The sequence below is a fragment of the Amblyomma mixtum genome, chromosome 3 (genome assembly GCF_055824585.1).
Source record: "Amblyomma mixtum isolate Tamu chromosome 3, ASM5582458v1, whole genome shotgun sequence".
In the NCBI taxonomy this organism is placed as follows: domain Eukaryota; kingdom Metazoa; phylum Arthropoda; class Arachnida; order Ixodida; family Ixodidae; genus Amblyomma; species Amblyomma mixtum.
In genome coordinates this window covers 430,739,382-430,763,438 of record NC_143014.1, presented here as the reverse complement: position 1 = coordinate 430,763,438, position 24,057 = coordinate 430,739,382, and the positions used below count along the sequence as shown (strand labels likewise).

The window sequence follows — 24,057 nt, the reverse complement described above, 5'->3', positions numbered from 1 at the left end:
GCTCTTTGTCTTTGAATGATCTCCTGATGAGCTGTCGTGATGCAGCGTTCCTGCAGCTCACTTGTAAATATGAAAATTGCTGTATAAAGTCCTCTTTCATTGTCTTTTTCCAGCAGCCTCGTCTCAGACGTCCCTCATTCTCTCTCCGGCACACGACCATGCTACCTCGTATGTAACAAACTGGTGGCAGCGGTGGGATGATGCTACCTCGTCCTTAACAGAAGTCATTCGCCGCTGATTAGATGATGAGCGCTAGAAAGAAACAGAAGGCAGACAGACTGTTGTAGTGCACTGTTTATTCGGGATTCGAGACAGGACGCGACACATTCCATTTCGCCACGCTTAGAAGACACTTTGCAGGTGCTTTGATTGATTCTCCTTTCGCAGGACCTTAAGTAGACATTACGATTTCTTGTTCTCACCTAACGTGTCATATATTACAAGCCTGCACTGATGATGGATTTAAGGGTAGAGTCTAATGCTCTTCTGTAACGCGTTTTCAGTAGCTAAGGAACTACCGCCGTCACGTCACGTCGACACGATTTGACGCGGAGTAATAAAATTCGCTAAAAGTTATATCATGGTGCTGATGAGCCGAAAAGATGGAATGAGAAGCACTGTGGTAACATGTACAAATGGGTTACAGATATGAGAAAAAGAAGAAAAAACACTCTTCCTGGGTTGCTGCGCTGATAGAGCTATCTCCTGCGATCACTGTACTTTTCCCCGTGGGCTAAAAAAATATCAATAGACGCGCTCAATTTCACGTGCAATGCGATAGCGGAAGCTAGGGTGCATACAGCGGTAAGTAGCAATTTGATGGGCTGTGGCAACCGGGACTAAAAAGGCATGAGCACCGAATAGCGCTGTTCTCTTCCCGTCTGCAGCTTGAGCAATGTCTTGTAATCTGCGCTGCTTCAGCCCTGTCTTGCGATCCAAGCTCCGACTACATTCCCCGTGCTGTGGTCAGGGCCTGTGGTCGGAGCTCGCATCGCGAAAACGCCGATAGAAACGCCGATGCTGCGGACCTTCTTTAAGGACGCATCAGAGGCGCGGCACTTCCTGGTTGCTGCTAGCGGGGTCGACGTTGAGTCAATGCCTGCCTCGACTTGAGTCATGACTCGCCGCATTGCACATGAACCGAAGAGAAGGAGCGAAGATGCGAAGAATGACATTTCCTAGCAACTCTGGTGGATTTCTCCGCCCGTGTGCTCTGGAAAGGACACCCATCGCGGCTGTTTTCCTGCCCCAGTGACTCTTTTCGAGGCTCTAATGAAGCTTCCAGTTCCAACGGTATGTGGCGACGGTAGTTCCTTGCGCGTCTAAAAATACGTGCAAACGCTTCTAGAGAAGAGCACAGCAGGGCATGCTGTCAAATTTGGATTTATAAATAACATTACACACGCTCGCACGGATTAACCAGTCGGCCAAGCAGTGCTTTTTAAAGGCTACTGGATACAGCAAACCTCTTCAGATGGCATCGAGTACAGCCGCCGTGCTTCTGTGCCGTTTATGGCCGCGTCTCTAAGCGCAGCGGAACGCGGTGTCCTGTTCTCTCTGCGGCCCGGAGGGAGCGTGTACGCCTGGCCAGGGACGCAATAAAACGCGACTGTACAAGTTCGCGTCCCGTAGAGGCCCGACCGCGGCTTAATCCCTGCTACTCTGCGCATCCCGTGCGGTCAGGAAGACGCGCGAAAAGCCCAGGGTAGCGAGCGGGGGCTTTTCTTAACTCCTAAAGAATTCTAATAGAGCTCAGTGCTTGAAGCCACCGAAGCCGAAGCCGCCTCCGAAACCGCCTCCGTAGCCGCCTCCGTAGCCGCCGTGTCCGTGTTGTCCGCCGACTAGGTGCGCTCCTTGGTGCAGCTTGTTCACGTGGTGCACGGTTTTGACCAGGAACGAAGGGCCGGGAACGGTCTTGTGGTAGCCGTGTCCGCCCTCGAAGCCGCCGAAGCCGCCAAACCCGCCGAAGCCGCCATATCCACCGAAGCCACCGGCCAGGACCACGGTGGCGCAGGCGCACAGGAGAAGAGCAACGATCTGCAAACATGAAGAGGCTGACTTAGAAAGAAGCCCAGGAGATTAGTCTGAGATGCAACCTAACCGCGAAAATTTCTCCTTGACGGACGCTGGGGAAAACTCCATCCAATCTTCGTTCTCGGAAGCGTGGATTATTTTACATTTTTTTGGCTCTGCTCATGTCTTATCGGCAGCACGAGCCCCGTTTATTTACGAGAAAGTTATAGTTTAAACGAAGCATTTTCTCTCCCACCACTCGATGCGAAACTTCTGAGGTTGATGATTAACTGAACTTTGTGATCACCAACCGGAAGTGGATAGCGATGTTGCCTAGGCTCAGAGCTGAAGAAAACTGTGTTTTGCGGTGATACCAGTATTTTATATCTGTGGCCTTTTCTTCCCTAAAAAAGCTCCGTTTTCAATGAATGTAGCCTCTCTGTCATCAAAACGGGGTTATTAGTCGATAGAGGCCAAGTGAAATTTTTTCTCAGTGCGTAAGTGCACTTAACTCCCGGCTCAGTACTACTGGCCATACCTAGTATAGAACACGCTTTATGGTCTCCGCTGTGCACCTCAGCCCTGTGCGCGATTAGCTATTAATTTAAACACATCACTCCGGCTCGCGAGGCTGCTCTATATATTTGGTTGGCTTGAGAGCATACGGTCCGACTGGATACCACAGGAGGCACAAGGAACATGTGAAAGTAGAGCTTTTTTCTTCTTCATTATTTTTACACCAATGTGCCTCACGAGTAAAACCACATAGTTCTGTCCCCGCAGCGAAATTTTGATGCGCGGCTAACGGCATGTTCGCAAATCTTCCCTAGCAAGTTCATTTGTTAGAGAAGAGCGATCGCTTGTTCGCCGACCAATGACTCAGCGCTGTAACGCGAGAAGAGTTTTTAGAACTCTCCAGCCAGTCTACTTAGCGGACTGTCTGCGTTGTTCCAAACATGATGACGAACAAATAGCGCTGTGAAGTGGGACGCATCCAACTGCAGAGCACCAGCCACGCGATGACGAGTATGCGTGAGGGCATAACCAGCGCAGTCTGGACGAATGAGTTATTAAGCGCGACGAATGAATTAAGAGATTTCGGTATAAAAACATTCCTCGGCATGTTGCGCTACGTTATTTGCGCAGCAGGAGCTGGCAATGGGCTGAAGTGCGACCGCGTGGCTGTCTTTTGTCGAGGCAAGCAAAAGGCAGCTATACGCGGTGCGTTCCGAAACGCGATTTTGGGGCAGCGTTCAGTAGAGCGTTAAAACAAAGGGCTATGCGATCGACGTGAACAGCTGAACGCTGAGCATTGATGTTTCTCAGTGGCAGAACAGAAAGCTTGTTTCTGCAAAACCTGGCGGTAAGTTACTATGCCTGAACGCAGTTTCACTTCTGCTCATAATTTCTTACATTAGATTGACTTCGCAGAAAATTATAAATAGCGAGACTGTGCTGATATTAACAAATCGGGAAAAAACACGAACAAATAAAAATTAACTTCAAGAATTACTGTACGTCACAAGAGATTGCAGCGTCCGGCAACGGCGGAATTGGTAATTTTCATTTGAGGAACAAGCTTAATGCGAGTAATTTCAAGTTCACTGGAACAAGTAAGACGAAAAAATCCGCCGCAGTGGTGCAGTAAAGTTGTGCTATTGAGAACGAAGCACCAAGACCGGAACACTAAACATGGACGTCTGCAGCGTCAGCGGGCAATTAGGTAGAGTAAAGCAGTTGTAAGACAGGGAACGTTGACGACCGACAGCAAGTTTGCACCCACAAAGTAGACCTTGCGGGTGCAAACGAGCCGGTGGCCCACGAAGGATCCGCACACGTCGCCCAAGAAGGGCCTAGGCGGCTTCGAGCGCGCTCCCGACGACGGCCCGCGGACTGGCGGCCACTCACCGCGGCGTTCATGGTGACTCTTGGCGTCTCGCTACGGGAATGCGCACTCCAAGGATTTCTTGGGCTGAGGAAGCTGGGCTCAGGCAGTGAAGTCCGAGCGGGCGGCCGCTCCTTTTATACGCGGCTTCGGAAGACGGGAAGCGGCGCTGGGCCGTTTCTGTCGCGCCAAAGCGGGCGAGAGAGGCGTGGCCGCCCGTGAAAGGGTGATACGCGCGGCGCGTTCATTCTTCCTTCCGACCGCCAAAACGGAGCGATAAAGCGGCCTCGGTTCCGGCTGGGCCACGCTGGTCGTCGTCCGCTCCTGCCGTGCGCATTTTTTCTTGCTTCACCGCTAGGGCCCCCTCGGACACTTTCAGTGCCGCTTCGCCTTCCGCGTACAGAGGCGCGTGGCGCAATTATCTGCCGTCTGGTCGGCTTAATCGTACGAGCATGGTTATCGCGTCCCACTCGCACTCCATCCCGGCCCGGACCGCCGCTCAGAGAACGCCCAAACCTGTCCACAGTCAAATCAAACGGGCACGCGGGAACACAGCGCGGTCCGCGTTTATAATTAGCGGTCGGACTCGTCGGTTCCTCTGTTCCTGCTTTTCGGCCGGCTACTATTCGGCGGGGCTAGTTTGCGTTTGGTTCCTACACATTGCTCGTCATTTAATTTTAGCTCAGCTGTACATTTAGCCATTTTCGGCGCCAGTTTTGTTTCGAAGAACGAATTTAATGTACAGTCGCCGTCAAAAGTAAATGGAAAAAATTGTAAATGGAAAAATGGAAATTTTTTCGTTAATATTGCCTTCCATGTGCTTTTCACGGCACCTGTACACAGAGGCGCTACGAAGGCGCTGTAGATGGGACGCACATTACAAAGATGGCAATTTGAACAAATGACACTTTTGGAGCGAGGTACAGTCAGGGACAAAAGTCTCCGGACCACGTGTTCCTCTAACGAAGCCGATAGCTCTACTATTAGTCGGCGGCTGGAGACCACACTTGTGGAGGTAAAAGTTACATTTTTGTTCTTTCATCTCAACAAGTGCGGTCTCCAGCCGCTGTCTGATAGTAGAGCTATAAGCTTCGTTTGAGGAACACGTGGTCCGGAGACTTTTGTCCCCGACTGTACATTCTTCTGACATGGCGCACTTATTTGACAACGGATTTTGACCACTGCAGGTTGTGCGCCGGAGTGTAGACTCTCCTGAAGCTTGGAGCTAAGTTTTTAAAGGCTATTTTGGGTTTATTTGGACGTGCTGCTATGTATAAATAAAGTTTGTTTTGTCTAATGAAAACCACAAGCACAGTCTAAAGATCTCGTTTGTGTTATACAACGACCGGTATTTGCGCAAACATTGTCAATGCCATACGTTAGTAAAACCGTACGTATCCTCAGAATGAACAATGTGCGCAATGGAACAGGTTTCGCGTCTTGAACATTTACGCACTACACTATGAATTCAGTTTTTGGCTTTTGTTTCTTTTTTTCATTCTGTGGCCTTTTTCGGCGTTTACTTCCGATAGAATTTTCGCTTTTTTTTTCAGCGGATATTATTTCCGGCGGAATAATTAGTTTTTTTTTTTGAACATATATGTCAGACCCCTGTGGGCTCAAATGTCACACATAACCTACACATTCATTTGTTTGCCAGGAAGAACAGATTTTGTATATGTTATTTGCGCATAAATGGCCGTGTATAGAGCTGTGGTTGCATTATGTATCACTATCATCCTAACACAAGAAAGAGCTGCGTGAAAGTTTTGTTATCAGGCAAATGTAAATAGAAGTTTCTTTATAAATCTGAGTAACGCGAAAATCTATTTTAATTATAAAAATTGACAACTGAAAGTAACAGAGGAGAAACACATATGGGCACGTGCTTCACCGGGTAAGTGCAACTAGGCCTTTGTGTATTTTATTCACAAGTTTTAATGTATTCATAAGTGGTTGCAAAAAATCAATATACAGAAGGAGGTCCAGAGTCAATAACTTTATCGGGACTTCCTGTTACTTGTAAGTAAGCATATACTACGACAACAAGCGAATGACCTATTGCATTCATATGTAAGAGAACAAGGAAAAAAGTGGAAATAATGTAGCGTACTTCATAGATAGAAGAAACTTGGGGGCTTAGGAGTGATAATGAATCAAAGGTGGGAAATATTATACAAACAGAAAGAAAAAATACAATAAAACCACATACACTAAAACAATTTAAAGCCATACTGAAGGGAACAGAACTAGAGAATTCAAATGCACACACAACATGAACAACCAAAAAGGTTAGGAACTACATAAAAGCAGCGAAAAAGAAAAAATCGACACAATAATGAGTATTCATAACAGTAAAGGTGCAAAGCGATCCATATTAATTATGTCCTGTTAGAAGAAAATTTTTCAGTTGTTTTTCAATACGGATATTGAACGTGATGCAGGGTGATGCAGGGTGATAGTGTATTCCCAAAAGGAAAAGAGCTGAAATTATTGTTCAGTGCAAATCTAGTAGCATTAGTGTTTAGCATATTTAGTCAGCTTTATTTCGGAATAGCTTCATTTGCACTCTAAATACGAATACGCCCATACGGAAATAAAAAGGGACGTAATCTGTCCTTTACCTTTAGCGCACACCCTTTTATGAAAGGCGGTGCGCTAGGGGACAGCCTACTCCCTCTTTACACCTTTCTGTCTAGATTGTGGTTCTAATAAATGCTGGTGAACTTGTTGCTTGTCACACACTGATCCCTCCTTCAGTCGCGGAATGCATTATGAAAGCAACAGACGCTTCACAAGAACAAAGTTTCGGATTGGAAAGAAAGAAAAAGTGACCGCGACCGAAATACAGAAAGAAAGGAGGACATCCGATCACGTAGTCCCATGATGATGCCAGGGATGAAAGTACCGCTGAAGTGTAGTGTAAACCAGAACATCACACCTTTTCGTGAGGTTTATGCATAATTTCGTGTTAGCGGCCGTTTGTCGAGGTTAGAAAGGCTGTCAACGTCCTTAAATGCCTTGCGAAAACTGCTTTACCAAGCAGTGGCTTTGACAGGGTGATGAGTCTGTTAGCGGGCGGCGCTGCGCTAGTAGGCCAAGCTTGGCTAGGTAGAGGAGCCTCTCACTCTGCACTCGGCGTTTGTCGGCAGTAGCGGAGCAACGCCTCAAACAGCACAACTTCACTGTATACTTATTCAACGATTCCTTTGTCTGACCGCGGTCCTGGCCTCCGCAATTTGTTAGTTCTTTCTTGTGACTGATTGTAATTCAAGCTATGGCGTAAATCTGAAGGATACTGACTTTTCAAAAAATAAATTTGGCGCACGTTTATTCTTTGTTTCTCTTGAAATCGAAAACTCAAACCTATAACTCTACTATACCAGGCAAGTTTCCAATGTAAACACTCCTCACAGTTCTCCTTCGAGTATTAGCTCGGCATTGATTTCTATGGCTGGGAGATGAGTACAGACTTGAACTTTTTACGCAGTAAAAGGAGCTGAGCTGCAGTTGGTCACGCTAACCGAATATAAAAAGATGATCTTTTCTTTCTTTTCGAAGGCAGTCTTTGCGATTGATTCCTACAAGATAATGCTTTCGAGAGAAGTTTATTATGACCATTTTGAGGAAAGGTCCTCCCAATTAATTTGTTTTCAGCGACAGTTTCAGGAGCACGGATTACTGACCGATGATTTCCAGCGGTGCTCATAAAGACGCCACTTGCTTTGTGAAGTGTCTCTTGACGTTTGTGGGGTGTTCTTCCGGCCCAAACACTGTATTGTAACTTGTGTCGCAGTCGGAACTGACGGTCGTTTGGCCTTTGGTTGATGCTCAGCGGGCGAATGAAGGTGGCCATTTTTTTTTACATTGTACGTCTGATCGTACTGGAAGCGTCCTGTCTATACGAGCGCATCCGGCTGCTGAGTGTTCACTCCTGTCGGTGCTTTGCGTCAAGGCTTTGTTTCTAGAACTGACGTAACTTTGACTAGTTTTGCTCAGAGCATTGTTGAATGTCTAGCTCTGAGTATTGATAATATCATAGATTTATTTCCAAGAACAACGGCGGAAAACTTCTACGCCGGTGCTTACTGTTCACTGGCCGTTGACTGGTGTTACGGGGATGGCTTGATAAGTCTAATAACAATGTAAAAATAAAAAAAATAAAAACCCGCTGTTAAATTTCAATTTCTGTTGAAGGCTGCATACCTTCTCTGTCTTTTTTTTACCCTATATGTAATGCAGGTGTTGTCAACACGCGGGGGGTTACACATTGACGGCTGCGGCGACATCTTGATTTGGAAAAAACTTCTTCCGGCTGATCGAAGCTTTCAAGTTAGCGAACAAGTATATTCTACGGGGCCAGATATTAAGATTGCTGGCAGGGAAGAGGGATTCGGAATCTAATTGGGCAATTCTGCCATTGCAAAGATTAATTTGTAGATCGGCCTGTTTTCATGGTGAAGAGTACTTCACCTACAAACCCGTTTGGCCCAGTCTTTCTTTACAGTGTACTGATCATACCCTTAGCAGACGACAAAAAGATGCCTGCTTTCCTTGGAGCGCTTTCACCAGACGTGGTACGCTGCTTTGTATGCGGCTGCAACTGGGGAATGTAGTGGTAGATCTATCTTTGTTCCATGGTCTCGAATCAACGAGGAAAGGTTTGTAGATTGCCATTTTACACCGCGAAACGCTGCTTGGAAATGTTCTTTCGAGTTCACTTTCGGTCCACAGCCGACAGTCGTGGTGTCCACCCCATGTGGAACTTTACTATTCCTATTACTTTACTACTGAGTATTTGAAGTAGTTTTTCAGTTGTGCTGCCTTACAGTATCAACAATCTCGTGCACTTTCATACGTTGGTGCTTGATATTACTGTCTTGGAGTTTTTCCACTATGCACAAATAACAGTTCATGCTTACCAGAGGCATGAGTTTTGGGATGATCTGTGTAATTTCACTTTGTGTGTTGCCGCAAGTGTAGTTAAATCGTGCTCTTGATGGCACCACGTTTCATAGCATATATTTTGCTGACCGTGCTCAGTTTGCGCCCCAGAGAAGATCGCGCGCACTTCGTGGAAAAGAATTGAAGCTTTAGGCGTAAAAAAATAAAGCAATGTAGGGCATTTTATGTTGGGAGCTCAGCGAATAAAAATTAGACCTTATGCAGCCTTTCGACGCCTCGGCCTCTCTTTCCAAGGTTCTTTTGTAGAATCACGCTCAGATGGTTTCTCTTGGACAACTGCATGCTCTTTAACTGTTTTAGCCCATGATATGAGACGCCATTTGGTAGGAGGTAGTTGAAATTTATCAGCTGGGGTCGAACTATACTATGAAGACCATGTAAAATGTGTTGAATCTACACAGTTCTCGCCGAGCGATATCGTATACGTAACTGTCACAATACTTCAGGGTTCATGCATACCATTTGACTTGGTCGATGAGGTACAACCACGCACCTATTCGGATAGTTCGCAGTGCAGCGTCACCTGACCTTCATTAGGAGGGCTGTGATATTATCCCTAAACTGCATGTGTTCTTCGCTATCCACAGCATTTTCAGTGAAAATCTCTTTAAGGCAAGTTAATACCTGCGCAGATATGCGTATTCCGTTTCGGCATCAGTCTGAGGGCCGCAGGCAGAAAGTAGGCAGGCTTGGCAATTGGGACGAAAATGCTTACAGGTCGAGGAGCAGCTAGAACTTTCGGGCTGTGCTCTGTTTCTTGCTAAATGAACATAGGTCGTATTTAAAACTTATTCTTTCTTTTATTTGCTTCTGAAAAAAGAAAAAAATATTTTTGAAAACTCCCAATATCTGATTAGCGCGTTGCCCAAGAAAAACAAACAAAAGCGAAATCGGTAATGGCTAACTGAGATAAAGAGATAAAATTTATTAATCAAATTGGGCCCGAGTTAACTCGTTTTAAAGGAATGGAGGATCGGGGTTCAAAACATTTTCTTCACCACCTTCACAGCCGATTAGGCACTCTGGCCTCCCAGGCGGGCAGGGTGAGGTTGCGAACGTGGACGCAAGTCTGAGCCTTCGGGCACACCAGATATGCGGGCTTGTACGTATCTCAAGGCTATCTGCTGTGAGGGCAGGAAGGATCGTTTCCAATTCCTGTCAGCCCCAGAAAGAATTGGGATGGTAGGTTCTCCGTATGGACGTTCTTCGAAATGCAGACTTCTGCTGTGGATAGAGTACTGTACCTATGTGCGTGTGTGTGCGGGGAGGGGCGATAAACCTGTCGGGAAGTTATAGGCTCCTCAATTTATCGTCGTACTCCATTTTACTGCGATGTGTACGTTCTAACTCATGAGTTACACTACCCGTTGACATGACACTATGGAAGCCAGGAACGTGGTTATTACGGCGAGCAGGTCCGCCTGACTAGAATAAACAAAGATGCAGTTATGTAACCTTTCACATGCCCCTTAGATCTCCGAAAATTTAACGTTTCATTGCCGACTGGGCCAATCTCATAATGTGAGTTTAATTCGTAACATCGTCCTCAAACGGTAAATTATTTAGTGTTGTCCTGATATGAGGTTCATTTGAGAGAAGAGCGAATAAGGTAGCTTCTTAAATGGCTCTCACTTTGTATTTTCGATAAGTGTACAAAACAATGAGCAACAAATCTATAGTGACATTCCTTTTCGCAGTGGCTATTGAAGCCCAGGCCTTGTGAAACATTCGCATTTCCTGCGTATTTTTGCTTGGCCTTTGCAAACGTACAAATCACACTTGACTATGGCCCATAATGTTTTCCTTCCTGGTGTTTTTTTGTTCGCGCATTCCAATGACCAATGGTGAGACTATAAAAAAAAGAATATAAATGTGACTTTTGACTCTCTCCCTCCTTTCTCTTTTTGTTCTTGCTTTTCTGCATCGCCTTGTCACGCCCCGATAACCTAAGCATTCGGTCCTAAGCCCCCTTCCCATCCGCCCTTCCTTGAACGAGCGGGCATTTTTTAACGTTCTTCATGCATACAGGGCGCATTGCTGTGCCGCGAGCGTGAAAACGCCTGCCGTACTTCCTCTTTTCACCCACTGAATGAGAAAAAAGCGCACAAAAAAGCAGCAAATACTTTTATTCGGTTATTGCAGAATGCCGTGCAGCAACAATGCGACTAAATTTTACTGAGGTACAGACCAAACTCAATGTCGGCCTGTAAAGACCGCAACTAGGAAAGTGCGAGTGAAACGCTGCGTTGAGCGGATGCATACTGAGCCGCTTTAGAGATATCCCAGGTATCTGAGCTAGTTCTGTGAACATGTTCCGTTTCAGTCTGCTTTACTATATATTAGCAGAGCGCTCAAATATGGAGCCACAAATATTCGTTGCGCCATTGTTTATTACGAAAAGCAGTTTTTTTTTATGGGTGCGTTTTCCTCAGGATAAAAAAATATTATCGCCAAGAAACGATTGCGTCGGTCTAGAAATCACCAGAATCGACGAGGGACGTAGAGTCTTGAAAGCAAGGCGCATTCGTGTGGCTTGATAAAAGCGCAGCTTTTTATGTATAGTATATGTCGTGTGGTCTTTCACATAATGATTGTGATTATGAAAGAGGAAACAGTGTCCATGTCTGCGTGGGTAAGAGTAGCCGCTGCCGTGTCATATCCTTAAAGGAGGAGCTTAAGGGTCCCCCAGAGTTGTGTGCCATGCGTAGGTGTGTGTAGTGTTCACTTGCACATGAATAATGTTGCTGGCGGCTGCTTGTGATTTGCTGATTCTTAGAAGTAGAGGCTTCTTGATCACTACTTGTAGAGATGATAAAAAGCTGTGTAAAGTAGGCGAAATTGGGTATAGAATTGTTTCAACAAACAACAACCATAGAAGGCTGTAATTAAAAGGTTTGCTTTCTGCCTGCTGGCTCGTTTAAAGTTTCAGACGTTTATAATTTATTGGGTTTAACGTCACAAAGCGACACAGGCTATGAGGGACGCCTTAGTGGAAGGCTCCGGATAATTTTGGCCACTTTGGGTTCTATAGACGCGCACCGACAGCGCACTGTATATTTCGCCTCTATCGAAATGCGACCACCGCGGCCTGGATCGAACCCGCGTCTTTCGGGCCAGCAGCCGAGCACCACTGAGCCGGCGCTGCGACAAAGATTCAAGTGAAACCAGGGAAATGTACGAGAGCATAAAAGAACCACACAAGACCTGCAGGATGGGCGCAGTAATTCAACTCTGGAGAGTGGTTTAAAAATAAATATGACAGTTCATCCCTGTTCTCCTCAGCAGTGAGAGCCAAGGAAGGCGTCATGCGACTGAAGTGAACTGTCATAATAGTGACCATCTACCGGTTCTGTTGGCCACTTTTACTGACAGATTACGAGGCCGAGGTGGAGCGATTCCACTTTGCGCTCTGGCCAGTAATACGACCTGTATAACATGAAAAACGCCCGCCCGAATTAGGCTTCCGTCTCTTCTGAGCTCGAGCATATTGCTCTTTCGTACTTTCTGCTTCAACAGAGGGAGTACAGGGACGCTGCACTGGCCGCGGTATTCACCGTACATTATATTGTCATGGTAATCAGTGGCCGAGCTTGTTTGTGTTTGTGAAGGAACGTATTTGGGTAGCAGAGTCAAACGCTAATACTTAAGAGGCGGCAGCGTCACAGAACGGCGCAGTCGGCAATGAAGCTCGATATGGTAATTCAGAGAACTACATGAAACCCACTGCTATAGTTGCAGCCGTACTGTGCCACTAAAGTTTTACATTTTGTATTTATTTGTAATTTCTTACCTCACATCTTGGGAAGGGGGGGGGGGGGGGGGGCTACAAAGCAACTACTCAAGACTAATTAATAAAATTCGGCTAACAGCAATACACCTGAGAAGTCATGCAAATATATGCACTTCATAAAAAAGAAATAAGCAGGCACAATAAAACGCCAAGTACAAAGTGATAAACTTTGCAGTTACGGAGCCCATAGGTAAAATACTTAACAAACAGAAGGAACAACGAAATAAATGACCGCAAAAAAATATTTTGTATCACATAAAACAAAATGTGTCCCCAAAATAGAACAATCTGGAGGGTTAGAAAAATAAAAATAAAGAATACACCAAATTAACATGTTCTTTCTTCTTCGCCTGTTTTCTTCGCACGACCAAATCATGCTCACCCGAACAAAAGTCTGACATAATGCTGTATTCCATGAAGAACTGAAGCAGGAAAAAATGAATGGTATTACGCCACAGAGCGAACAAAATGAAACGAAGAGGTTCCTACTCTTTTCTGAAAATACGTAAAATTACCGTTTACATCTGTTCTTCTCAATATATCAACTTTTTGAAAACTTTACGCTTGGCGTCTGTAATTAGTCCTTATAGATGGCTGTCTAAGTCTATAATTTCGGATTCCATATTGAGATTAATTATCTGAGAACGTCTGAAGAATCTGCAGAAAAAAATTGAAATTATACACCTTGTCGGCCCTGAGCATGGCATATTAATGAAAAGCTGTTGTGTGCATAAATTTTTATTTCTGGATGATTTTTTTTCGTATATGTGCAACACTCTTTTTTGAAGAATCAACGCACTATTGTCATTGACTTTGTCGTTTTTCCCAATATTAGGATGCCATAGCACAACCTGGAGTAGAATAAAGAAAAGTAGTTCATTTTCAGCCACGCCGAGAGTAAGTGCTGTATTTTACATATGTTACCAGTCATTCCAGACAGATCAGTGCAGAGCCTAATAACATGGCATGTCCATGAAAGATCCTCAGTGAACCAAATTCCGAGAAATTCTTGTTGAGCAACTTGGCTAAGCAAGGTGTTTTCAAACTTTGTGTTCATGTCGTAGGAATATTTTTTGTTGTTATGCTTTAAAAATTATGAATTTTGTCTTACCAGTGTTTAGTTCCTAACGGTTCATTTGCAACCATGCCGACTAGTTCGAGAGGTAGGCCTTAACTGGTTTTGACAGGCATTCATTGGTATGTGTCTTAAAGAAAACGTTTGTATCGTCACACAGCAATTTGTAACCAGCACAACCAGAAGGGCTAGCCATCGTTCGTCTATTGTTTCGTTTGCTGTCTGTCTGTCGCGCTTGCGCTCCAGTTGCATGAAAGAACTGCAGTAAATAAGCTGATCTCGAATATATGATCGTTATAGTGAAATCTTACATTATATGAAAGAATTGCGTTCATGAATGATTTCCTGCTGTAAGGCGCTTTTGTCCAGAATTGCTGGGTTTGCATGCATGCTATACTTGAGAAACTCACTGCCCTTCTGCCAGCGGGAATGCGGACGATGGAAGCCTGCTGTTGTTGTTTTATTTCCCTCATTGTTCCACGGTGCCGTTTCCAATCAGGACCTTGTCTGAACCAAACTACGAAAGAGAGGCTGTGCGCGATACGCGCACCGAGCTTATATTTTGAGCACGCTCCATTCACACGGAACAGGGCTAGTTCCACATGCTTCAAATGTCCGTTTTCTGCGGCGCGGTAAAAATCGATGGCAATGAGGTTTGTTGAATGATCTTGTTTTCGTGGTAATGTTTATCCCTGTGGAAAAATAAAAGCACCCTCGCATTCCTTCCCCCCCCCCCCCGTCTCCTCCCCCCTCCCCGAAAAGAAGAAACAGGACGCCTAAATTGCATCTTCGAAAATTTTCCCAGAGAGCCCTCAATTACTTTTGCATAAAGAAGAAAAACCACACTAAGGCGATACCTTAATTAAAGGTCCCTAGTATGGGGCATTACAGCGTGTTTTGTAAATGTTTACAAGGTTAGTGTGTTTGGAACAAGCCAGTGCGACACTTTCTGGCTGCTCTTGCAGAGTCACTACTAAGTCACCGCAAAGCCTTCCCCGTGACGACCTGCCTCACCCCCCCCCCAGCGCATCCGCTATTCTTGGGACAGCTCGGCCTTACCTCGTGCCGAATGCATTCCGACCTATGGTTTCTCTGGTGGGCCATATCAGCATATGTTGGGCAACCACCATTGCACTACGAACTTCATCTCAAACACAACTCGCTAATTAATTAATAAATTGATATGATATTTACGTGTTTCATTTTTGTGCAGCATAGTGTATACTATGTTTTCTGAGAAAAATCACACTTCCCTCCATCCGCGCGCAAATAAAAAAATGTTCTAAATAGCCTGCTGTGCCGTTTGAATCATAAAATGCTGGTAACTGCATTCTTGATTCAATGGCATCAGAAATGGCATTTTCTCCATATATCTTGCACTCCATAATAATCTCTCACTCGCTTCCTCAAAATAAAATTTTAAGGGCTTATAATTTCATTTTGAGCTGCTAGCGTGACAATACAGGGAGTGGCGTGAAAATGCAGGGAGGTCACTATCCCCTTTCATCTGCCGCTCCCTGCATTTTCACGCTAGCAGGACAATGAGACTCGGCCCACGGCATTGGCTGGAAGGGGGCCCGTTGACGGGAAAAAGCCGCTTTTTACTTGACTTGTATCCGACAGACAAGCTGTCGTACGTCGTGCACGATATTTTCGCTGAAAAATAGAATGACACTTCGTGAGTGGATTAGTAGAACCAACTTTTACAGTGTAGTTCCTATAGATAGGAAGCGTATACATTCGGTGTTTTCTTTCACGTTGATGAAATATGACTCAATGTAGCAGGGCTAAAGCTTCCTGGAAAGTGGGTCGTCAGCGTTTTGTGATGAGCACTTTGCGTGCAGCCGTCCTGCCCAGATGCTGCTGGCTTATATGAACCGCCATAAAAAAAAACGAATAAAATCGACATTTTTTTTTCAGCATGTCTCAAAAGAGCAAGACATAAGGCCTCAATGTAGTTTAGCGCGGCAGCCATTACCGTCGCGATCTCTTGGTTTCGCTGTCGCTTACAGCCTGTGATGGCTATGACACTGCACTGTGTATCGCGCTGAACTGGAGATTCGTTTGTTGTTTTCTTTGAACAACGAAACGGGGGCTGCCACGTACTGTAACACCTCGCCGTTACTGGCAGTTGTGGCGCCATGCAACTTTGCAACTTGATTCTGATAGCCACTCTGCAAGCAACGGTCTTTTCCTTTTCTTAGATAAATGCAGGACAAATCCACACAATAAGAAAACAGACATATTGTGACGTGAGCACTTTATTTGGGATTCGAGACAGGACACCGCACTGTTAATGTTGGCGCGAGTAAAACACGCGAGAGTGGTCATTCTAGTATAGCTATCCCTGGCTGGAACGACTCGTCTACTCCTCTTTACGACACGATATTAAGGTGTAATGAAATCCCAGACTGAAGGTAGCGCATGCGTGCGAGTTTGACAACATATCTTTTGTCTGCCCTCGTTCTTCAGTCGAGGTTTCGTTCCGTAACAGCGCGTCTATGCTCTCCTGTCCCCGATGTAGCAGGCCTACTCGAGGATATGTCTTCGAACAACGCCATCACGTGCAGCGACAGAAAGTCATTTGCAAGGAAGATCCTGAAAAATGGATGCCCGGGCGGACGAGATCAAAGCAGCTTGTTTCTTTTGAGTTTGAAACAGGCAGCTCGCTCTCATTCCCGTTGCCAGCGGTCCCTTTGTCAGAGGAGTCAGGCTTACAACTTCCTGGCAGTAGGAGGGTACGCACAGATTAGGGTTGGAAGAAGGGGTTAGAGTAGGGTGGGCAACGGTACCATCGCTCAGTGGCTGCTGCAAGGGCACAGTGCTAGAGGCGGTATCCCATTCTGGCACCGCGAAGACTAACTGGCGGGGGCAGGTTTGTCTAGGACTAAAGAGGAATCGAAGGAGCGACAACTTTAACTGATACGCACCACGGCTTCCCGTGAACGCTAGGAAACCAAACTACATGAGGGCACACACGCATGCCAGGCTCCTGCTGGGTTGATAACAAGCATGACAAGAGAAACAGCGTCGTGCGTTTCATTCAAAGCTGGTGTAGAGATGTTTGTCTTCTGCGCAGCTTCCTGGTTGTGACTCAAAGCATTGCAGAATTCAGCGTCCTGTCCTCTGGATGATCCCGTTGAGAGTGCCACGTGTCGCCGCGACAGTTGGCGGGAAACGCGAGAAAACGCCCGTATACACAACTGCGCCCCGCAAAGACACAACCGCCGCGGCGAAAAAATCCCTGAAGCTCGACGAACCACATGCACGCAGAAGGACGCGCCGAAACCCCATCAAAGGGCAGATGGAGTTGTCGCGTCGCAGTCCTGCTGCACTGCGTCCGGGCTCAGTGCTTGAAGCCACCGAAGCCGAAGCCGCCTCCGTAGCCGCCTCCGTAGCCGCCGTGTCCGTAGTGTCCGCCGACGAGATGCGCTCCCTGGTGCAGCTTGTTTACATGGTGCACGGTCTTCACCAGGAACGAAGGGCCGGGCACAGTTTTGTGATAGCCGTAGCCGTGGCCATCCTCAAAGCCACCGTAGCCGCCGTAGCCTCCGAAGCCGAAGCCGTAGCCACCAAGGTCTCCAGCGAGAGCGACGGCAGCGCAGGCGCACAGGAGAAGGGCGACGATCTGGATATGCAAAGGAACTTCGTATCAAAACTGCGAACAGACTTCTCGTCAAACAGCGATGACGACACAGATGTGCTCCTTGCTCTGATGTTTAAACCCATGCGCCGTGTCATCTACTAGACAGTTGAAAGTTTAAGCGCCGAAACTACGCACTAAACTTCATATCCCTTCAGCTCACGACTATCGTCTTACGACAGCTGTTAACTGCGCTGTTTATCAGCGCACACCCTAACATAGTTTCTGCGACAACTCTGAAGCTTTATAGAGCACAAATGATGCGAGGTCGGCATAGTCTCATGAAAAATAATTATAATAAACTACTGCTGAATATTGCAGAATGCCATGCAGAAGGCCAAGCGACGCATCTTTGAATAGCGCGCCGCGATACAGACTTATACAGTGTCAATTTCATCGATAACGAATGCGTCTGCACGCTAAAGTACTGATGACCTGCGCAGGTCACTGGCACGTGTTCGCTTATCACTAGCTTTGTAATTGCATAGTGACTGTTACTGGTTTAAAGAAGACCGTATAAAGCAACAGCTGCTCGTACGCATCGAGTTTAGCCTGACAATCGGCATGTCCTCTAAAGCCCATCTGAATTCACTGCAAATTCACAGCCTCAGTTCGAGCTTCGGCTGCGAATAAATTAACCGATTGAGGGCTCCGCTGGCCGATTTGCTTCTGCCATTAATGCAAAGGCGCTCTCTGTTTGCCCACTTCTCCCTGTATAGTCTTCTTCTACGCTAATAAGTACACTTACACTAAGTACACTAAGAAGTACAATACACTTCTTCTACACTGCGCTCGACAGTTATGACTAGACTTTTAAGGAATAGTATGGGCTTCTGCGTGAACCATGACAAGGTCGCATTACTTTGCCGCATTCGTTTTCACTATCCCTTTTGCTTTGTGTTATGTGCATTGCTGAGTAAAATTAACAATCACGCCTGGTCAAGAACGGCCGCTTCCTCCTTTGTGCAGTGTACAGTATTCGGTGCTAAGTGCAATCTCAGGCCAGGACAGGCCTTTTTTTCCCAATGCTGAGGAAAAGAATCGCCAAATGACAATCTGCTAATACTTCATTATTTGAACTCTGAACCAAGCAACTAGAAAATTCGCTCGCAAAGGAAACACAATAGCACCGTAGTGCCAGATTGCTGGCCATGGCAGTTGTCTTTGCTGGGCTCAAACGATTTTTTTATACAGCTAAACAATACCAGGACTCCGGTACTGAGGCATCGTGGCGTATAGTGGAATCACATGTAAGCCCTGCTACCGTGCTGCCGTTGAGTAAACGCAGGGGAGTGCTTGAAAGCCCAAATTCCCTTGCTTGGATAGCACTCCCGTTTGAAAGATTTCTCTAAACCACTGTGAAGCGCCCTTCGGGCTTTGAATTGTTGACACGTTGGTCCTTACCCCAGAAACTGCAAGCCCTTCTGCTTAGCTTAACAGAGCAAATGCTCCCGTGCGGTGGTCGTGCCGAGTTCGAACCACAGACTAGTAGGAATTTATATTAAAATACGAAGATTTGAAAAATGCGACCAGTTTTCATTCGCAGACGCATGTGGCCACACTCTTGCGGAAGGTGCCTGGGTAATCTTTTGGTTGTTTAAGTTCCCTTTCACGTTGGCCGATTTCGCTAAACCAATCGACAACAGCAGAAGAGACGCTACGAGTATATAGATGAGAAACCCAACAGAGCCCGACGCTAGATGAATGACCGGGGAAGCTGTTGTCTCCGAATGTGGCCTATAGGGATAGAGTCGACAGAACGACTCTTGCGTGCCACGCACTCCTAGATGTTGTAAGCAGCGCAAAACACGCTTCAAGAAAAGTTCCAGATGTCGTTGCTAGCGCGTCGCTGCGTCTCGATGAGGCAGGCGAGACATGGCAACACGCTACTCGCACCGACATGTTTACCTCGACAACTTCTGTGGGATAGCGGGAATTACTCAACTGCTCAATGGTGACTGAGTGTAACGGGGAGCACTTTAGTAATGGGGAGCACAATTTTCTCAGTACATGGAAGACCTGCGCTGAATCACGACGTTACAAAGTGCGCACTACCGCAAATTATGAAGCACGGGGCTGAGGCCGTGGCCATCCAAAACGAAATGCTACGCAAATCGTGCAAGAAAGGGTACGTGTTAAGTCCTATCCGCCGCACTCGCTTCGTTGAGGCGGGTGCACTTACCGCGGCGTTCATGGTGACTCTCGGTGTTTCGGCACGGACGTGCGTACTCCTGGAATTCTTTGTACCACGGAAGCTGTGGGCAGTGAAGTCTGAGTCGGCCACAGGTCCTTATATACGTGTCCGAGAAGGGGGAAACAATGTTGGGTCCCTTCTATATCGCGCCACAACAGTGGTGAGAGAGGTTGCCCCAAGAGGGGTGAGGGAGCGCGTGGAAGGGTAGCCAGTATATAGGATACGCGAGTGCTATGTCCGTTGTTCTCGCTATGCGGGAGTCCGCGAATACAAGAAGATAACGTCTTGTGTGTGCCCGGGTGTGGGCGCACTCGTTGCTCTTATCTTTGTGTTTTATTTTCACATTTCGCTAGAGAGCTCCCATCGAGTCCCCCTCCCAGCGCCTTTCTAAACACGTATACCTGTGGCAAAGCAATTATCTCCGGTCTAGATGGGCGCAATCGGGCACACAGTTATCGTGTTTCGCGCGCACCCCCCTTTTCATCTCGGTGGTCCGAACGGGCGACGGCGCGCACAGCTCCCAGTACCTGTCCGCAGTCAAACTGAAGGCGAGAGGACAGGGGCCCACACCGGTGTACAATCCCGAGATGAGAATTTCGACGTCATTCAAATCTCTACGCAGCGTTCCATTTTCAGTGCTCGTTTCGCTTTTCTAACACTATTCTTTTTCCGTCCACGCTTTATCGCCCCTTTCGCGCTCGCAGCATTCTTAAACGGCGCGTTTGTTGCTCAAAGCGAGAGCCAGTATTTCTAATTTCGGGAGCCGCGGGTCGCTGTGCAGTGGCCGCGGCCGCTTTCCAGCGGCGGGAAGTGCAGCCAGACGCAAAGATAAAAGGTTTAATAATAAAGGCTGCTCGCCGCTGTCCCGTGGGCTCGCGTCGTTCTCTTTCTTCAGCCCGCTGCCCCTTCGGACGTGTGCATTAATATATCTGTCCATCTATATAGGCAACACCGCATCGGTCACTCCTTTCCGCAAACGATCCGACCAAGCAGCTTATACATGGCGCGCGTTCGCGTCCAGTAGCCGCGGCAGTTTCCGCATTCGAGCTGATAGCAAACCCGCTGCCCGCTCGGTTGCGGCGATTGTCGCCCGATGCCGCGACGAAGGCGTGCCATGTGCTAAAAATGCTTTCGTGCCGTTTAGACGCATTGTTTGGAGGTTGTTGATTATCCCGCCGCGAGAACTAGTGGAAGACTAACTGCCGAAATGTGCCGAAGCAAAAAAAAAATAATAAGTGTTCGGCCTATAGCTGCTGTGTGCGCTGGGAAAAAAAAAAAGAGACGTCACTGTATTACCACGGTAATGCGTCCTAATGTGGTGTGATCCGCACACACGGGAAGTTGACCTATGTGTCGAGGGAAACGCCTTTACGCACGAGGCTTCGGAACGCTGCAGGCGATTGTTTACACATTATGTGTTCTAAACACCCGGTTGCTTAAGTGGAGGTTGGCCTCGGGTTAACGCGAGTAGCTGACAGTCTTTAAGAGTAGGGACATGGGTCTCCAAAATTCCTTTTACTGCCGAGTCGTCATGCGAAGAGAGGAGGAAGGGGAATAGAAAGTGAAAGTGCACAGGCTGAAGTTGACCCAAAGCGATAGAAACTACCTTCATGTCTTCTCAAAAGGAAAAGAAACTACGCGTAAAAATTCTTATTTTTATTCGTAGTAGACTCAACAGGTCAGATATGATAACGCTTCTCTCCATGCAACTAGAAGAATTCCATTTATCGGACAGAACTCTAAGGTCTCCTCGCCAATAAATTATATCTCTCTCTCTATACTCCGTTTCATACATAGCAGTCAACGCAGCCAAGGCTGCGGCAACTGTTCGCGCTCCTCGTCCGCATCGTAATGTAGTGCGTCAAAAGTAAACATCGTAATGAACTCAAAATTAAAGTAAATGTAGGTTGATATTGCAGTATAATGATAACGGTGTTTTATTTTGCAAAAAGATTGCTTTTTCTTTTATGTTCTACAAAACAGAATGCCTTAGTTGTTTGTTTTTTTTTCGGTCCCTCCTGTATCAGGTTTTCGCAGCTAGGCCGGCCGCGCAGGCCGGCCCTGTCATGTCGTCTGCTTGAGTCATAGAGTTTCTTACTATTACCTAGAGGGAAAGCTGGCGGCGCTGCACTTCAGCCACCATGGACGCCCAAAGCATCATGGGGCGGTGAGCTACTTGTTGCGGCACAGTCGTAATTTTTTGGGAACATGGAGTGGCACTACTAAGACGTTTCATTCCGAAAACGCTGTTCGTTTGTGCGTAGACAACTTTCGCGCGAACGCAGTGGGCAAAACCCATAGTAGTGAAAACGCGACGACACACGACGCCAATGAAAGGTTTCACTTTTCCGAAATGCCATTAAAAAACCTCTTATAGTATTTAAGCAACAACATCTTTTTTGAAAACATATTTACTTTCAAAAGTGCGCCTGTTAATTACGAAATATTAGTTTTTATAGTGTTCACTACTCCGTCAATAGGAGAGCGAGTCGTCTCTTATTTTGGGCAAACTTTCCACTTAAATTCTTTTCTGCTCGTTTGTTGCAATCATTAGACAAGATATTGAATGTTATGACGTTTGTAGTTATTAAACAGCTTTATTTTTCTATTATTTTTTGGCCAAAAGTTGCAGTTCCGCAACAAGTAGCTCACCGCCGCATGATGCTTTGAGCGCCCATGGTGGCTGAAGTGGTCTCGAGGGGTCTCCATGCAAACTCCCATAGACGGGCTGCTAGCTTTCCCTCTAGGTAATAGTAAGAAACTCTATGGCTTGAGTGGTTCACCTGAAGCATTTCCTTCCTCCGAGACCTGGTACGCTGTTCCCTTTTCCGTAAAAATCACCGACCGTACAACCGCTGTAGGCCACTCATATGATACGCGTAGCAAATGTTATATATACCATTCCATAACCTACAGCACCAGTTTCTACACTCTTGTGAGATGTGGCAGTCGTGAAAAACAACGATATTAGATTACGATCGAGCAAATGGACAAGTTTAGTTGCAAAGATGATATTTACAAAGATTAAAAACATGAGAGCGGATGTCAACAATTAAATGCCAGCCACAACGTTCACTCAAGCTGCGCTTACATCTCAATGGTGTGTAAGAAGCCCGAATTTTTACTCCTTTATATTGTTACCGCGAGAGGACGATGACGAGCTACTGTGTGGAGAACGAACAGTGAGCTTCGTCAACCTCTTTGTGCGCCCTATTCAGGAACCACGGAACCTCGTCGTCGGCTTCTCACAATAACAATGTCAACTGCAGCGGCAAGTGCTCTAATACTATACGACACCACTTGTTGCGTTTGATGACCTGCGCAGGGGAATCTCTGCTCACGGCCGAAATACACAGCTTTCAACAATCCCCATCTCACCGCACTAGCTCACACCCATAACACACCGAATCCGACATCTAATACAAAACATTACTACGAACGGAAGCACTTCAAAGAATTTTTCTTGTGACAACAGCTCGAAAGTGGAGACTTCCCGAATAAGACGCCGCTCACTTTAAAGCCGCTGAGTACGTGGATCAATGCCGGGTTGCCACTAGCCGAGGCTGCTCGGAATAATCGACGCCGCACTGCATTCTATAACCACACAATTAATGATTCATTGTATGCCGCATGCAAAAGAGTCACTGAACGCCCGAGAACAGCACTTCGCAATCACGTCCGTCGCCAATACACTGCACTGTTTTTTCCCTTCGAAACAAGTAAGCAGCTCAAGTAAATAGCGCAGTGTTTTTCAAAGTAGGCATTAGAGTTTGACAGTTTCGACTTTCTACCTAATGATAATTATAAGAAAAATAAAAAAGAAATAAAAAAACCAGCCAAGCCGGGAGTCGAACCTAGGCCCTTCGTGAAATTAAGAGACAGGCGCGCGCTTTGTACCTCTCAGCCACGACGCGAGGCGGACGGATACATTTTGCTTGTTTTTTGCAGCGGACTACTTTCGTACCTTTGGCAGCGTTTACAGCTACGTATGAAACGGAGTATAGGAAGACGTATGCCAAGCAACTGCGGGCCTTCCGAAGATCTCGGCAATGCAGTGCACCCATTAGCGACCTGCGAGATCAGTCTTCGCGCAATATTAGCTTTCTTCACAGAATTCTTTAAGCCAATAATACGTCACTGGACTCGAAACGAAATACTTGACCTGCTGTTTCTTTGCAACGGAGTTTATAGTTTCCCTCGCTAGATACTTTGAGCCCCCCCCTCCCCCACTTTCTCCCTAAATCACTTTGCAGCGCACTCAAGTTTTCAAGGCTTCCATTCCGCTCGATGCTTAATTTTTATACATGAGAGAGGAATAAAAAAAAGAATGTTTTCGCGCGAGCACAGAATTCAGATACCGCAGTATTCTGGCCACCGAAGACTGATATTCCTCACCACGGTCATTATTTAAAAAAATATAGTTTAACAAATTTGCAGCCTCACGTCCCTGTCTTTCAGCTAACGTATACACGAAGCTGCTGCTGAATCAAAA

General features: G+C 46.4%; 2 protein-coding genes across 2 annotated transcripts; both read right to left on the bottom strand.

Moving 5' to 3' along the window:
- Window positions 1-305: 305 nt before the first annotated feature.
- Window positions 306-4,068, bottom strand: LOC149358094 (uncharacterized). The gene is made up of 2 exons (XM_089578020.1): window positions 3,922-4,068; window positions 306-2,037 (listed from the first exon to the last, which is right to left on the bottom strand). The coding sequence occupies exons 1-2, from the start codon at window positions 3,931-3,933 to the stop codon at window positions 1,753-1,755; spliced, it is 297 nt and encodes a 98-aa protein (XP_089434146.1). The 5' UTR covers window positions 3,934-4,068; the 3' UTR covers window positions 306-1,752.
- Window positions 4,069-17,074: 13,006 nt separating this feature from the next.
- LOC149358093 (uncharacterized) lies at window positions 17,075-19,565 on the bottom strand. The gene is made up of 2 exons (XM_089578019.1): window positions 19,554-19,565; window positions 17,075-17,356 (listed from the first exon to the last, which is right to left on the bottom strand). The coding sequence occupies exons 1-2, from the start codon at window positions 19,563-19,565 to the stop codon at window positions 17,075-17,077; spliced, it is 294 nt and encodes a 97-aa protein (XP_089434145.1).
- Between the last annotated feature and the right edge of the window lie 4,492 nt (window positions 19,566-24,057).